At 37.4% G+C, this 16742-nt stretch overlaps 1 protein-coding gene across 14 annotated transcripts in view; it reads left to right on the plus strand.

The window, feature by feature from the left end:
- The window catches only part of ERC1 (ELKS/RAB6-interacting/CAST family member 1), a 290009-nt gene that overhangs the window by 70534 nt on the left and 202733 nt on the right, over positions 1-16742 (plus strand). For 10 of the 14 annotated variants that reach the window (XM_050325542.1, XM_050325550.1, XM_050325546.1 and 7 more), the window contains exons 4-7: positions 5696-5770; positions 7732-7887; positions 9590-9673; positions 12227-12394. In XM_050325542.1, coding sequence (XP_050181499.1) covers positions 5696-5770; positions 7732-7887; positions 9590-9673; positions 12227-12394 — 483 coding nt within the window. The remainder of the gene's footprint in view (positions 1-5695; positions 5771-7731; positions 7888-9589; positions 9674-12226; positions 12395-16742) is intronic. The other 4 variants (XM_050325545.1, XM_050325555.1, XM_050325552.1 and 1 more) reach the window with 1 other exon arrangement.

Below are 16742 nucleotides of genomic sequence, written 5' to 3' on the forward strand. Positions count from 1 at the left end.
GAACTACCATGATTGCTGCCTCCAAACTTGTATAACTCTAACATTTTCGTAGCAAAACTCTAATAGCAATGAAATAAATTATACGGAGCTCTTATTAGAAATTCTTTTTTCAGATCAGTTTTATGTGTTGCTGAAATAGTAGTTAAAATTACTGATATCGAGCACTTTTTGAAAAATACTTGTAAAAAAATCTCGAAACTAAACAACTGTAACACTATTCAGTCACCTTCTGGCCCCAGGTAGTAAAGATATTTATATAAATGAGTCATGCAGATTGAAGGGCTCTCCCACAGGTTACTTCATGCAACCTTCTGCTCAAATGAGCAATTTCAAGCCATGGGGATTCCACAACCTCTCTGGACACCTGGTCCAGCATTTGGTTACTCTCCTGGTAAAATCTTTTTCATATTAACAAGTCCAAATTTTCTGTGCTTTGACTTTTGCCTGTTGCCAATCATCCTTCCACTTCTGAAAAGACTTTTGTTTCCATCATCTCTACAGCTTCCAGTGAGTTAGTTCTAGAGAGCATCAAGTTTCCCCCCAAGCCTTCTTTTCTTTTCTTTTCAGCTGAACAAACACAGTTTTTTCACCCTCTCTCCTTGCATCACATGTTCCAGCCCCAGCCTTCTTGGTGCCTGTCTGTCAGACATCCCTTCAGCTTTTCAATGCCCTCCTTGTACTGGGGAGCCCAAAATTGGGCGCAGTGCTCCAGCAGTGCTCTCACAGGAGCTGCACAGAGAGAATCATCTGCTTCCCATCTCCTGGTTGTGTACTTTGGCTAATACAGCCCAGGATGCAGTTGGGTTGTTTTGGTTTTTGGGTGGTTTGTTTTTCTTTTTACATCAAGGCCACACTGCTTTCTCCCAGTTCATGTCTTCCCCAAATTTCATGTAATCTGTAAACCTGCAGGGAGTGCCATCTATGCCACCGTTCAGATCAATAATGAAGGCACTGAACAGTGTCAGCCTCTGAGGGTTGTCAGTAGGAAGCAGCTGCCCACTGGACCTCACAGTGCTCATCACCAGGCTTTGAGCCTGACAGTCCAGCTGGTTTTCCACCCATTTTGTTAACCCCTTATCCACTCTGTGTCTCACCAATTTGCCCCCAAGAATGTTTGGAGGCCACGCCAAAGGCCCTCAGTGAAGACATGCAACACCCATTGCTCATCCCTTACCCACACAGCCAGGTACTTCACTGCAGAAGAAAATCAGGTTAGTCAGGTATGATCTGTCCTTCTACACAGTCAAAGATCTATTTTATCTTATGTATCTGTTAAATAATTTCTAAAATTAACAATGATGGTTAATTCTGAACCAGTGGATGCTCCTGAAATTTTCCTTTAGTTGTAACATTTGCATTTCATTGTAATTAATTGGAACTAGGTTGCTAAAATCTAGGTAGACAGAAAAGATATCTGAGAAACTAAGCTTTAGGTACAAAAAGATAAAACATTAATTTAGCCTGGACCACATGTTGGAGAACAAAACCAAATAGTTTTTAGTCAACTAAAATTCTCCAGTCCCCTGAATGTTACAAAGCTCTGTCCACAGAACATCGTATTTGATGATATACAGACATGGATAGGCCAGTTAGGATTAAAAAAAAAAAAAAAAAGTAAGTTACAACTTTGCTTTTAATTATACATCATTTTTTCACAGTTTTTTGAAAAAGAAATTATGTATGAAACAGTGTGTTTTTCTTACTCCATGTGGAATGTACTGCCTGGTCATGTAAGTTTGGCAGGAAATGGAAGGCATGTCCTTTATTGCTTTGGAAACTGCTTATCTTGTGGCTACTGAGAGATAAGTTGCTGTGTTTTTAAGCAGATAGCCTACACCACTATAAAAACATCATGGCTTGAAAGTGCACCTTCACATTTGTTCGAAACCCCAAGCAAAACCAGATGCAGGAAATAACAATTAATAATATGACCAGGTTATGCAGGAAGAAGAGGTTCAGACCAAATTCCTACTTTTTATGCAAACGTGCATAATTTATAGTGGTTATACTGCTGCCTAATGAGGACTCCTTCAATTCTAAACTATATCCTCTAATTTTGAATTATTTTGGGATTTCTTGGTCAAGAAAAAAAACCTGTAGAATTTCTAATTCTTTACGGTGCATTAAAATCACTTTATCACAGCTATTCTTTATGTATTCAGTGTTCTCAGCGTGTTTGATCAGCTGCTCTATGTAATTATGCTGACCAGAAAATTACAGTTTGGTTTCTCATGGGGTGCTGTGCTACCTTGTAGACCTACTTGGCAGATGTAATAATGATACACACCTTTAGTTTATACCTTTTTCTGTGGTAGGTCTTCTTTAAAAGGAAGATGCCTATTCTTAATTAATATTTGGCAGTGATGAAATATGAACCCCAGCTCTGGGTAAGGTGGCCACACTGTTTATTAGAAATTCTGACTGGTTTTAGCCTTCTGTTTCTGGTTATTGAATCCTAATTTTTTTTTTTGGGGGGGGGGGATTGAGCAGAACAACCCATTTTGAATTCTTGTTGCCTGTAAATGTAATTTAATGTTGAAATCAATTCGCACCATAATTTTTGCTTAGATTTTTTTTTTCTTTAGTAGCAAATCATGCTCCTGCAGTCATTCTTAGAGCTCTCTTAAATGTATCAGTACCATTTTTAAATTGTAGACACACAAAGTGGACACAGCATACCTGTAGTGGTAGCACCAGTGCCAGACAGGCAATAAGGCATCCCTCCACCTAAAGCTTTCCTTGTTTATGTCAAAGAATTGTAGAAACTCTACTGGCTTGTAATAATGGGGTATTAACCATAAAACTCAGAACAGAAATGGGATAACAGAGCATTCTTCAATATTTGGGGCAATATTGTGATGATATCTGGTGGCTGGAAGATCCCACTTGCCTAAACTGAAACATGGTGCCTATTTTTAATAATATTTAACAGTGAAAAGCCTGCATGTTGCACGTACTTGTCCCCTGGGGGCAAGTAACTGTTTTTCCCTTTTTATCATCTCTTTTAAAATAAATGAATCATTGAACATACAAAAGCAATAAAAGCCTAACAAAGATTTATAAGAGCCCCTCCTTGTTTAATAAGGTACATTGCATTCAAAGGTACAAAGATGCTGAGATTTACTAATCTGATATGGAACAGTAACAATTGAAAGTTCTTTGTGTGTGAAATTAGTGCCAAGGAATAATACTTTATTACCTTATCAAAATGGAGAACTTGCAAGGGACAAGGGATGGGTTTTGTATTTTTCTGCTCCTGATATCTGTGTGTGGCTCTGTGGTTTTAATGACTGTGCAAAATCCTGGTTTGGAGATTTAAATGTTAATTTTCATTCATCTATGAGGGGTGTGTCCACAATAGAATCTGAATACATCAGAGATACCATATATTAGTATTTCTCTGTTGTACCACTGAAAGACACGTATGTAACCTATATTTCGTAATTAAAAAGGATATCTGTGCCCCACCTTCCTTCAGCAGCTGCCCTTAAATCTGTGTTCAGGGGAGGCTCAGTCTGCCTTTGGCCTTTTTTTTCAGGCTCCTCTGAATCACAGGCATGTTGCCAAAATTAAGGCCTTACTATGCAGTCAAGAGGTGGGAGGTGTTATTTTTCGGCAGGTTATGTCATCCAAATCGCAGTGGAATTACTTAAGATGATAGAAGTAGGACATTTCCTTTGCTGAAGTGCAGAGCATCACTTGAGACAGAGGAGATACAGGCATTTCTAAAGAAGAAGCTCAGAAGAATTTTCTGTTTGGGAAAACGCTGTGCAATGTGGAAAGCAGGCACTGTTGGGTTAGCATCCCTTTACAGACATGCTGTTCCCCTACTACATATTCCATCTATTCCATTTCTATGGTGGTAGCTGATTTTATGTTCTCAGGTCAGAAACCATGTCTCTGCACAAATGGAAATTATCTAACTACTGAAAATAAAAATATTAGTATCCAAAATAGATTTATGGCACATTATATTTCGACCATCTTAGCCTTTGTTTTCTCAGCTTCTAAAAGCTCACGAGTTTGTTTTAATTTCTTTTCTATTATCAAACTGTTTCATTTTATTCTACAATAATAGGACTTGGATGGTTGTACAACTGATGTGACAGGAACAGCTGGAGATGCAACTTTCTGTATTTAGAGAAAGCTTCTGCAATTCAGAATAGGATACTTCTCACTCTTGGATCTTTCTTCACTTTCTTAAGCTTAAAGACTCATCTTCATAATTACTCCCGTTTTCCCATATGTGAGTTTTGAAGTTAGGAAAAGCAGCTTTTTTTTTTTTTTTAAATGGTGAAATTTGAGGGATTCAAACTCTCTTTTCTTCCCATCCCATGTAACTTTTCTTTAGGTGGATGTGAATTTTAACGTACCGTGGAGATGTGATGGGTGTCTTCAACTGTTTTTGCTTGTTTCCTCTCAAAGGAGTTAAACGAGATTCTTGGAGTTCTGTTCTTTATGTGTATATTCTCAGTAGGTGCTCTCACAGCCAAGCAGAGATTAGAGAATAATTTGGTATTACACCAGCACAGGGTGTGGGCTCCGATGAGCACTCCCAAATACCACCTCACTTACGATGCTACAGACAACAGGCAAACCTTCTGCTGGGTTTTCTTGTTGTTACCACTAATGGACATCAACTCATGCAAATGGTCTTATGCCAGACTTATGCAAAATTCTTCTTGTGGCCCCTGTCACGTCATTAGACATTTTGATCTTGCTCACTTCAAAGCTGGGTAAGGACACTTAACAGCCTTGCAAGTTGTGTTTTCAGTATTTTGAAAAGAACTGTGCAGCTCTACGTCTTTCATTCAAATAATTAATCATTTGTTGTTAGGTTAACTGATATCACAGTTTGTACTCTTGTGGCACCAAAGTATTTTTATGGCATACAAGATTAGCATTCTAACAGTATTCACATTCTTACATTTAACATTAGTGTGTGGTGTAAGGACAATACTATTTTAAGACAAAAAAAGTCAAATAATTACTATATTTTTTTTCCTGTGTTCACATTTGTTGTCTTGAAACCCCTACTTTATATGGTAGAACAAGCTGTTTCAGCTTTTTATCGTGTTATTCTATAAGCAGTCTGAAACAGGCTATTTTTGTGAATTTACATCAACATAAATATCACATGGACTTTTGTCTCCTCTTGTTTGTGTACTCTCAGCTTCTAGAACAATGTGCTGTATAGTCATGTACTTTCACTAATGCTCAAGGCCCAGGGGAGAGAGGTTTTCATCCTGTATAGTTAAATAATGCTACTCTGGGGTAAAAAAATTGGAAAAAGGGCGTTATCAACAACAGCTGCACCTGTTTTCAGTAAGCACCCAACCAAATGAATTACATGTTATGCCTTCCATGAGAAACTGTCAAGAGTTTAGATTAGTTTAGCAGGCAGATGATAGAGCTTTTTGGTAGACTCAGCTGTCATTTCAAGTCTGAGTCAGTAGGTAGTCAGAGATGTAGTTTCTGGTGTGCCTTTTTAACCGAGGCTGTGATTCCGGTGAGTGAACTTTCACCTGTCCTTTCTTTGATATGAGAAGCGATAAAGGAAAATGTATGACCTGGTAACATAGGAAAGCAGCACTGAGTTATGCTGTGTAGTAAAAGGAGAAGCTTCTAGTAGTTATGTATTTATTGGGATGTAATGGCAGTAGTCTGACTCTTGCTTTCTTTTCTGCTGGTACAGGAGATCCATCGTCGATTTGAAAACGCTCCTGACACAGCCAAGACAAAGGCTCTTCAAACTGTTATTGAGATGAAGGTAAATGATTGTGTGTGTGGGCCACAGTAGAGTTGGTTCTCTGGAAAATGGCTTTTTGTATGAAATACCGTATACTTCTGTTAGTCTTCTAATTTAAAATAAGTATATTTACTTTGTACTGTTTAATTATCTGTGTTATTTATTACTGATCAGTGAAGAGACAGACACAGTAGAATCCTGCCTTCTGTCTGCCTGCAGCAGCATATATGGATTTCTTTCAGTTAACCACAAGTCCATAATATGGACTGGGAATGATAGATTAGTATGAAAGGCTTTTAAGTTTTTATGATGATGTGGGTTCTTTTATTTTTATATTATCAACATTTGAAATACTGCTTTGCATTTTGTGTGCCAACAAAGCTGACAAACTCAACACCCACTTAAAGAATGGAGCAGATAGCTAGAAAGATGTCTGTATGCCACCATAAACCTAACTTTTCTAGATGAACTTGCAATTGAATTCTCAAACCATTAACTTAAGTATTTAATGGATTGGTGGCAGTTTGCCAGGAGCTCAGGAGCCACAATCAAATGTGTGGTTTACACAGCTTTTTGGTATCATATTTCATATTGTGTGGCCCATAAAGTACATCAGACATGTATTTTGGACAAATACAGTTAAAAAATTGAAAACTGTCTTTGCAAGCTATTCTTTTTTGTATCCCTCCTTTTATTTTCGTTCCTTTTTTCCCTTGCAACTTTTTCCATTCTGTGTCAATGTTTTTCATATTCATATCCCATCTTTCTACTCTGAAGCCTTTCATTTGCTGTCATTCTTTTATTAGTCATCTTTCTTGTCCGTACTAATGAAAACTAATTGACCATCTGGTAACAATAAGTGTCTTTACTATCAAAAGAGAAACACACCGGCATTTCTGGGAAATGATGTGAGGGCTGAAACTCAATACTGGACACATTTCAGCACATCACCTCACTACCTCTCTAATTTTTTGTTGCAAAAGTTTGCTTTACTGATTTTAACTCGAGCATCAAACATTAAGCAGGAGACCCAATAAGATCTTTGTAATGGTCCTTTAGAAAAAACCTTATCTCATGAATGAACACCTGTGAAAGTCTTTCATGCTTTTTGTTCAGCACTTCTTTGATTATCAAATTAAAAAATATAAAGGTTTCGTTTGTGAAAGGCTGTAGGATAGTTTTGAACACTAATTGTTTTTCAGGAAAGAATAAATATTTTGGGGAAATTAAATTAAAAAAAACCAAACCTACTTTGAGAGATTACAATCCATGAATACATCTCCCTATTCATGAGTATACATGAAACCCTGTGTGCTGTATGAATCTGTTCTCACTCTTCCTAACACACAGGACTTCTCATGAAAAGTAAACCAAGTAGACTGATCATCCTGCAAAACTGTGAGGATAAAGATAGATTGGCTTTTTTATTTTTCTGGATATTTTTAAAACATGGAAATGCTTTATATGTTGTATGTATGAGCCAGAATACTTGACAGATCCTTTCCTGCTATATCCAATCAAAACTAGATTGTTGCATCTTTTCCTTGCTTGTGGTGCCCTTCTGTTCTCCATTTGTGACCCCACTTCAATTTCTAGTGGCACAAATCCAATCTTTTGCCATTCTTGCAGTCACATTTGGCTGTCCATTCAATTAGAATTAAATTTCTCTGGTTTATGCTGGCTTTGCATTACAAGGCAGCTTTTCTGCATGTTCCTTTATTTATTCATCGTATACTGTGTCCCTACCCTGAGCCATGTTTTCTTTCGGTAAGTACTAAACTTTTACTTTCCTTGAAAGGTAGAAAAAACACAGAAAAATGAGTATCTGAGCACTCAGATGTAAAGATTTCTGTAGGAACTTCAGGAGTAAATTTCAAGGGCAGGTACACATCTTACAAATTATTTCCTTTTTTTCACTCCGATAATATGGTAACAAATCGTCCGATTGCGTATCTTGATCTGTCTCTTCCAATCGTTTTCAGGATTCGAAAATTTCTTCCATGGAGCGGGGCCTCCGGGATTTGGAAGAGGAGATTCAGATGCTGAAGTCAAATGGGGCTCTGAGCACAGAGGAACGTGAAGAGGAAATGAAGCAGATGGAGGTGTACCGTAGTCATTCCAAATTCATGAAAAATAAGGTATTGAGAGAGCAAGTGACAGTGTTAAGTTAAACTGAGCTTAGCAAACATGAGAGAAATTTTCATACTACAGCTACGAGTTATGGTCTGGGTTCCCATTCAAGTGCTAGGGAACAGAATTTATTGTGTTCTACCATTAAGCCACTGAAGTAATTTGTAAATATTTAAGAGAATTTTAAGTTCAAAATTGAAAATATGGTAATGCTGGCTCAGTAAGTTCAGTGGCCCAAATTCTGCTTTTATTGTCACGCTTGATTTTCTTTTATTTTAGAAAGATTTTGTGTCTATCTTTAGACCATTTCTAACCCATTGTAGTTCCAAGTTTTATTTGGTCTAAAGTCTTTTCAAATGCAGTCTGTTGAAAAAAGGATATTTCTTTCTGCAGCTGTTGTTCTGTAACTAGTGGGCCTTGTTATTATATAAAGGCTGAAAAGAGCATGAACTGTCATTATAATGGCTTTCCATTTCACTCTCCTTACAGTAGTGGAGTCAGAATGTAAGTAGATTCTACAACACTGGTGGTGCCAGCATTAATTTATATTGTTTGAAATACAGGACAAATACAGCAGTGAGATGTGTTGATCCTCAGGTATAAAGATGGACACTGACAACTGAGTTGTCTATAGGCAAAAGTGAATTCATTCTTTGTTTCTCAGTCTTTTACCAGGCCCTAACAATATTCTTTAATGAAGATTCAGGCTTCCTTGTGCAGTAAATTCAAGTATATTGTGAACAGTCCTGCTTTTCTTAATTAACTTTTACAAATCTGTGGAACAGAGGTTGCAAGTGACTCTCCTAGGTCCTACCTACTGCATTTGTCCTGCTTGAAATTATTTGTCAAAAAAAGAGTGCTGAATGAAATATCTTGGTCAAGTGTTACTTGCCCTTAAGTAGGAACATGTACTCAGTATGTGTTTCTGTCACTTGCCTCACACCAGCTCACTGATCTACCTCAAGATAACCACATCTCTTCTTTTATACTTTTGTCCTTTACTCCACTGGGTTGCTTCTAGGAACTGAAGGATACCCCCTTCAAATTAGGAATGGAGACACGATTAGAGCATCTCTTCCTTCCATTCTTTCATCTTTCTTTCTTCTTTCCTCTTCCCCTGTTAGCAACTCTTCAGTTTCCCCTTCTCCTCTCCCTCTGTGGACCTGTAGCTACTTGATTTCTGGATCTCTTCTGTCTGTTGTGTCTGATCATTTATTTTTCCTGCAGAAAATTTGCTCCTTTTTTGGTAACTATTTACTCGTGACTCGTAATCATCTCCAATCTGGTTGTCCTACTTTCTTTTGTAATTGCACAGCATTTATTTTTTGACTGTTGTATTGTATAGTAATTTGTGGCTGTATCTTGACAATTAACTTTACTCCTCTTAAACTGAAATATGTCCTTTTTCCTGTCGTGTTTTCCTTATGAATTCCAGTTTCAAAACTGTTGGGATAAATGCCCCATACCGGGCATCTGTGAGCATAATCATAACTATGCATCTTTTGTTTCATAATCCAATTCATGTCTGGCAGGCTATATAAAATTACACAGACATTAAACTTTTGAGAAGACTTTATGAAGAATGGAAGAGAAAATGAGTGACCAATGCTGATTCTTCTGCTCAGTTCTTTGTCGCTTTCAGTTACTCGGACTGGGTAACTGGAAGCTGACAAAAAATAAATATTTAAAAGCATAACAATGTCGTGACAGGTAGAGCAACTGAAGGAAGAGCTAAGTGCCAAAGAGGCTCAAGGGGAGGACCTGAAAAAAAGAGTGGCTGGTCTCCAGACCGAGGTCTCTGCAGTAAGATCTACCTTTTGCGTGCAGTGGCCGTTCACTGGGGCTTTGTAGCTCTCTGGCTTTTGGGGTAGCTTTTTCTTCTCTTACCCTATTAACAACTTGATATAACAAGTAGAACTAACAGCCTGCTCAGCCTTGTAGCTGCCTTTTTGTTCACATGGGTTTGGTGTCCATAAATAACATCACTCTTCGGCTGAACATCTGTATTTGTTTTGTTGGTTCTTTTTAATGGTATGAGCCGTTTGAGCAATAACTTACTCCTCTCTATTGAAGCAGATTTTCAGAAGTATTCAGCACCCATTTTGGGGCCAGACTTTCAAAGAGGTTTGCTTTTCCTAGTGAAACAAAAGTAATTTGAAAGCTGGGGTTGAACCCTCTTAACATTGTTCCCCCAAAAATAACAAAAGCTGGATGCTGAATGCTTTTAAAACTGATCATTCAATTTTAGCAGCATGAGTTTAGGTTATTCCTATGCTGTGAAATTAGAGTTTCACTCAAAAGAGTGAACACAGTGTCTCACCAAGAAGAGAGGTGTGAGCACTTGATGCTGTCTTAAGTTCTCTTGCAGCGTGGAATGGAATGTGCTGCACTTTTGCTAAAGAGCTTTAGCACATTTACAGTGTGGGCTTGCAGCTCTGAAATGGGGATTTTCTAGACACAAGGCTCTTGGGAGTCTTGCTACTTGGGAATTTTAATGTAATGACATGTGATAAACATCTCTTCTGAGATGACCCCAAAAAGGTTTATCATTTCAAAGAAAGTCCAAAGTGGTTTTGAGAAAGTTCTACTATAGTTCAGGCTGCCTACTAATTGGAAAAGTTTGTGTCATCTGAAATTTTTTAAGGAGGCTTTTTTTTTGGTTTAGATACTCTAGAAATCATAACCAGCAGTAAATAATTCCTCTCTTCCCAGCTGTTCTACTGTGCCTGGCAGTATTGTACAACTGGGGGTATTGACCAGTGGCTGACAGCAGAGATAATGCTGCTAACATCAATACCTTGGTATTGAATTTAAATAGGTGGCAAAATCATTCTGTGTGCATATCTACTTTTAGTAAAAATATGAAAAAACCAACCTAGTATGTTTAAATTAAGTGAATAATAAACTATTGAATAGTTCTATAAATTCATCTTGTACACCTTCCCATTTTTCCATTTTAAACAAACTAGTTTGTGTGAGGTTTTTTGGGATATGTCATCCTCCTTCCTCATCTCCTCATCTCATGTACACTGTTTCACACTGGAACACAGGAGTCCTTGATGACTTATTTTGATGCTGTTTTAATACTCTTTGGGATAGAGTTTTCTTTCTTTAGTTGCCCATTATTGAAACAGTGTTGTCAAGATAAAACAGCATCTACCCAAGCTTTTTCTCTCAGTTACTTCTACTAGTATGTGCATTTATTCTAATTAATTTTTGTTTTTATTATAAATTATACCATTGTTTTGTTCTTAACACATTCCCAAACATGGAGGATGACCTGGTCAAATTTTTTAGTTCGTGTTGTCCTTTAATTTCTGTTTTGAAGCGTTTGACTACATACTTTTGAGACCAAGGGATTTTTTTTTAATGTCACATACAAAATTATTCAAGTTAAAAAAGGAAAAACTGTTTAGTTTTTAGAGATATGTCCACCTCTGCTATATAATATATGCAGCAATAAAGTATTGCTATTCTGTGAGATCTGTAGGAAGCAAACCAGAAAGTTGGTTACAAACTTGGACATAAGTCTACATTTAGACTTCCCTGTCCTCTTTACTGAATTTTTTCTTTTTTTTTCTTTTTTTTTTTTTCCTTTTTTTTTTTTTACCCTCAGATTTAATAAAAACTGTCCTGGGTGATGATTGCTCTTAGAAGGACATTTCAGCTCATTTCAATGCTTTATTTTGGCATTTCTTACTGTTTGTTTTTTTAAATACTCCAACCTACATTTGTTAAAATGTGCATTTCTGTACTGATTTAATTTACTAAATTAAATTTAGGAAATTTCTCCCAGCAAAATGCAATTCCACAAACAGTTTTCTTGTTGTTCTGATGTATATTTGCATCTGCTTTAAGAAACCTCCATAGATTAAATCTTAGAAGATTGAAATGCTTGTCTTGTAAATAGTGGGGAAAGTAAGGGTGCCTTGACATCTTCTCTAAGGTGGAGAGATGGAGGGAAACTTTCTGATTTGACGTTTCGAGGCGGGTTCTGCTTCATCTTCTGAGAGGGGTTCTGCTTCATCTTCATTAAAACTTTATCCCTGCTGAGCATCTGGTTTTGGTCGGTCCTTTGGAAGATGAATAAGAGCAGACTGCCTCCCTTAAAAAGAACCTCTCTTGAAAAACTGGTGCTGTTGCTCCCCCATCTTTTTCCTTGTATCCTTTGCTCCTGACACAAATTTTTGCCGACCTTTCATTCAAGTTAACGGAAGGCTTCACAATTCTGTGGGCTGAGTAGGAAATTATCATACTGTGTGTTGGTAGTTACATGTATTTTTAGTCATTTTTGTAAGGAAGGTATAAATTATTTCTTCCTTTGCCCGTCTTTTCTTTCTTTTTCAGATTGGTCAGGTGAAACAGGAGCTGTCACGCAAAGACACCGAGTTGCTGGCCTTGCAGACGAAGCTGGAGACCCTCACAAATCAGTTCTCTGACAGCAAGCAGCATATCGAAGTTCTGAAAGAGTCTCTTACAGCTAAAGAGCAAAGGGCTGCCATCCTGCAGACAGAGGTGAAATGGGCAACTCCTTAGTTACTGACTTTTCACAGATAAAACGCATTATTTTGTTTCTTTTTACTTAGGTTATACGGTCCCACAGGCTCTCAGTACTGCTTACTGTGAGTGCTTTGTGTCTTCAATTATCTGTTTGATTCTCTAGGCCAGGGGATTGTGAAGACAAATAGATGTGTGTGGGTGCACAGCTGAGCTGGAAGTTGCTAGGGGGATTTATTTTCAGTGACCTTGTAGCTAAAAGAGAGCAGAAAAAGGAAGAGAGTTCCAGTAGCATAAACCTTGCAGAGGCTTCACTAGTACTGTCAGCATGTTCAGGAACTCTGAAGTTGACTGTACTCACACCTAAAATGTGGGCTTTCACGTTGTATGATGCATATTCCAAGAGAAAGGAAAAATCTTTTCTAAACTGTGTTTCAGTAACAAGTGCTTCAGAAATTCCCATATTATGTAAGACCCCAGTGCGTATCTGAACATCAAACAGATACGAAATGGGGCATAAATGTGTTGCTTCTGGACGTTCTTGAAGGGCAAGCACGGAATGTTGAGTGCAGACAGCATTACAAATCCTTGGCTTGGGAAACTGCAGTGTTAGTGGGAGTCCAAAAGATGGCAGTGATGCATCAAAAACTAGGTGTCCTTACAGCTAAAGCAGTGGAAAGCCGAGGGAGCTGAGAAATAGGCATGCAGAAAATTTGTGGGTAACTCTGGGAGGAAAGTTCCAAATTTTAGGAGTGTAAGAGAAGTGATCTGAACCTTTTACCCTCGTGTAGCTTTCCTTTAACCAAAGTCAGTGAATCTGTGGGGGCACATGGCCTTGTTGAATGTAGAAATCAAGTTATATGTCTTTGGATGTTCTAAGATGGCTTTTCTGGTTACTCTCAAATTTATGTAGAAATTGAAATTGCATTACTGGGTGTAACTGTGAAAGTGAACTAGTTTATAATCATAAACCTCTTATCAAATTTGTTCTTTCCTTTTTGCTAGTTCTGGAATGTGTCCTAGATTCACACATGTCTATTAAAAAAAAATTACATTTCAAAATATCATTGAAAATGGGTATTATGTAAATAAATGTTTTCAGAGGTAAGTTGCAGGTTTAAACCATTACAGTGATTGAAAAGAATATAGGTATGTTAAATCATTGTGCAGTATTGTGACAAACCTACAAAGCTAGAAACACATTTCTCTTCTCACTTTTAAATAATAAATAGCAGTACTTTTGTGCTCATGAGAAATAAGTTCTTGAACAAATACACTTTATTGGCAAGCTAAAAGACTTCAGTAGAGGGTCATAATTTCAGCTGTTAACATAGTTAAGCATATTTACTCAAAATGCACAAAATTTAAACAGAATATTTAAAACCAGAAAGACTTGGTTATATAGCCTTGATAGATACTCTTGACAGTTATTCAGAACATTTGCTTTTATTTTCACTGAAGGCCAAAGTACTTTTTTAACATAGAAAATGACTGTCTAACTTGTAATATTACGAAATAATCATTGAGAATATTCGTTCTACACTGGGTGCTTCCAAATGGGGTTCTCACACAGCACCACAAAATTCCAAACCAAATTGGATTCTTCCTTCGAAATGTGAAAACTTTTTTTACTGATGAAAAGTGACTGAAAGGAGGGGGATAGGAGGGAAAAGAGAGACCAATTTTCTGCTTACTGTTTTTAGGTTATTCACATAATTTGCTCTCAGCTATTGTAAGTAAAGTGTAACATCTGTGGTAATGATTTTCTGTCTGTCTGTCTGTCTTTCAGTAAGGAGCTGCTGTAGCTAAAACGTTAATAATACTTTAGAATGATGTTTTTGTGATAGATTTAATGGATTGAATAGTCCAGCATGTCCAGTAAGATGTGGCAGACTGCTATGAATTTAACACATTGAAAGTGTTGTTGATAAACTGGCTATTCCATTGTATCAGAGCAGGTATTTAGAATGATTAGTTGTGTTCCTGAGGATTTTTATGTAGTACCAAGAAGATATTTATATTTTTTGAAAGATAAGTCTTATCTTTTTCATCCTTGTTGGTCTTCTTCTCAGAAAGCTCAACCGTTAAATCATCATCTGCCTTCACAAGTATTCTCTCATGTATAAGGTTGAAACATGTTGTAAATATACAGTGTTGAAATGTTTGTCATTGAATCCTTTTTAAAGGAAAAGATTCCTTTCCATACAAGCATTGTTGCTGGGAATAGGATAGGAATGTGGGATCTTGCTTGGGCCCACTTGTTGACATCACTGGTCAATGTTAAAGCATAACTAGCTTCTCTCAAGACACCTAGAGAGAGTTGTGAGGAGGAAGAGAGGTGCAGTTTCTGTAAAATACTGGCAGGCATCTTCATAGGGGATTGGTATTTTCAAGTCATATTTAAATAAACATTCTGAAAGAGAATACCTTCATAACCCCTTTTATTTAATTGTCTGTTAAAGAAACCTGCTTGTAGGGGGGGCAAAGTGTTGATATGATATCTCAAAAATGGATTTGCCACCTGCCACCCCAGAACTGCAAACAACAGGGAGCTGTTTGTGGGGTGTTTATCTTGAGGGCTACTGGGTGGAGAGGATATTGTGGTTAGCGTTTTTGATTTGTGAAGAAACCTTTAAAAATAGCTCTGAAACTGTACGGTCACTTTGTAAACAGAACAGAAAATAAGTCAGTGTTTGTTTTGGAATTAAGGCTTTATCCATATAAAGTTTGTTTTACCCAGTGAGCCCTTTAGCTTAGGTCAGTGCCAGAAGCTATGAAGGTATGTGGCTTCAGTGGGAGGTTACATTAACCAGTGAGAACATTCTCCTTTATTTTTGTATACTGCCCAAGCTGGCATGGTTCTGTAATTGGTCTGTTCCTATGGTAAATTCAGATGAATATTCAGTAGAAAAATGAATCTAGTCCTGTAAGTTTTTATTTTCTCTGAATATCTTAGCAGAACATACATTTTTTTTTAAGGCTCTTTCTTTACTGGGGCTTATACTGGTGTTTGGAAACTGTAGTAGGATCTCCCAAATCAGAGGCAGTTAGGGAGTGGGTTACATTTAGTGAGGAATGTGCAGATGGGAACTGAGTGTCTCTAATAAGACTTATTAGCACCAGCTGCATGAAGACCTATACTGACACCTGCAAACATGAAGGTCAGCTCATAGAACTGAGGTTGCCATGAGGTTGTGGAAGAACATTTGAACTGATTTCCCACCTGAGCAGGCCCTAGAATCAGTACATCTGTCCTGCATTGAGTTTATAACCCCAGCCAGAACCAGACAAGCTCTGCACAAAGCCAGGTGTGTGCACCCCTGCTCCCTGGCATGGTCATGGAATCCTGCTGAGTTGTCCAGGTGTAACTGGAGCTGTGTGTTCATAAAGAGTTCACTCTCTTCTACAGACCATACTTGATGTAGCTGCAATCTGTGTAAGGAGGTAAAGAGTCAACTCTAACGTAATAAATAAGAAAGATCAATGTCAAAGGTAGAGAATTAAATTAAGTCCTGTAAACTACCTCTGCATTCAAAATCAGTCAATAAACATAGCTTTAAAGTCTTTATTACAGATGATGCTATCAGTAAAAAGGCTTAACTCTTCTTTGTATTTATATGATATGTTTGCAAGTTAGTAATGAAATGTCACAAAACTGATCCTTCTTAAAATAGACTTGGAGACTTCACAGAACAATAGCTACTATAAGTGAAAAGCAACTCTGACACACATACCAAATATAAGTTCATGTCTGTGCTTTTCTCAATTATCTTTGAATTCTGAGTGCTGACATAGAATTACTTAACCTCTGCTCTAAAAAGTGGCTGGCTTCTGTTAGAAACCTTTGTGAGCTCTAAACACACATTTCAGGATTGGTATTCCATCTGTTCCTTTCTCTGCCTTTACTGTCTGTAGTCATACCAACAGAGAATTAGAATTTTGAATTTTGCTGTTACAGAGAAATTGGGGCTTGAATAGAGCATGGGGGGAAGATTGTACTATCTGAAACCTCTGAATTAAGTATGGTTTGGTTCACTGATCTAAACTAATAGTTCAGCCATGGTTTGAACAGGTGACAGGTAGATGAGAAGAAAAAGAGTAGCACACTGGGGGTTTTTCCCCAAGTGAGAATTGGCAGCTTCATAACCTGATTGCTACTGTGCAGTGGGGGTGATGTTAAAATTCAGGAAAAGAATGTGTGCAACCTAAGTTCTATTGACTCAAGCTCCTGAGTCAGTTCTGAAACTCACTGTGGACTTTGAAAATTGAAGTGATTTCCCTATAGTTTGGGAATATTCTGAAAGCTAAGACTGTAATTACAGAATCAAGATTCTAAAAAAGGCCAAAGATTAAATTTATGTTAAAT

The sequence above is a fragment of the Myiozetetes cayanensis genome, unplaced genomic scaffold (assembly GCF_022539395.1).
Source record: "Myiozetetes cayanensis isolate MyiCay16 unplaced genomic scaffold, myiCay2020 scf3, whole genome shotgun sequence".
Classification (NCBI taxonomy): domain Eukaryota; kingdom Metazoa; phylum Chordata; class Aves; order Passeriformes; family Tyrannidae; genus Myiozetetes; species Myiozetetes cayanensis.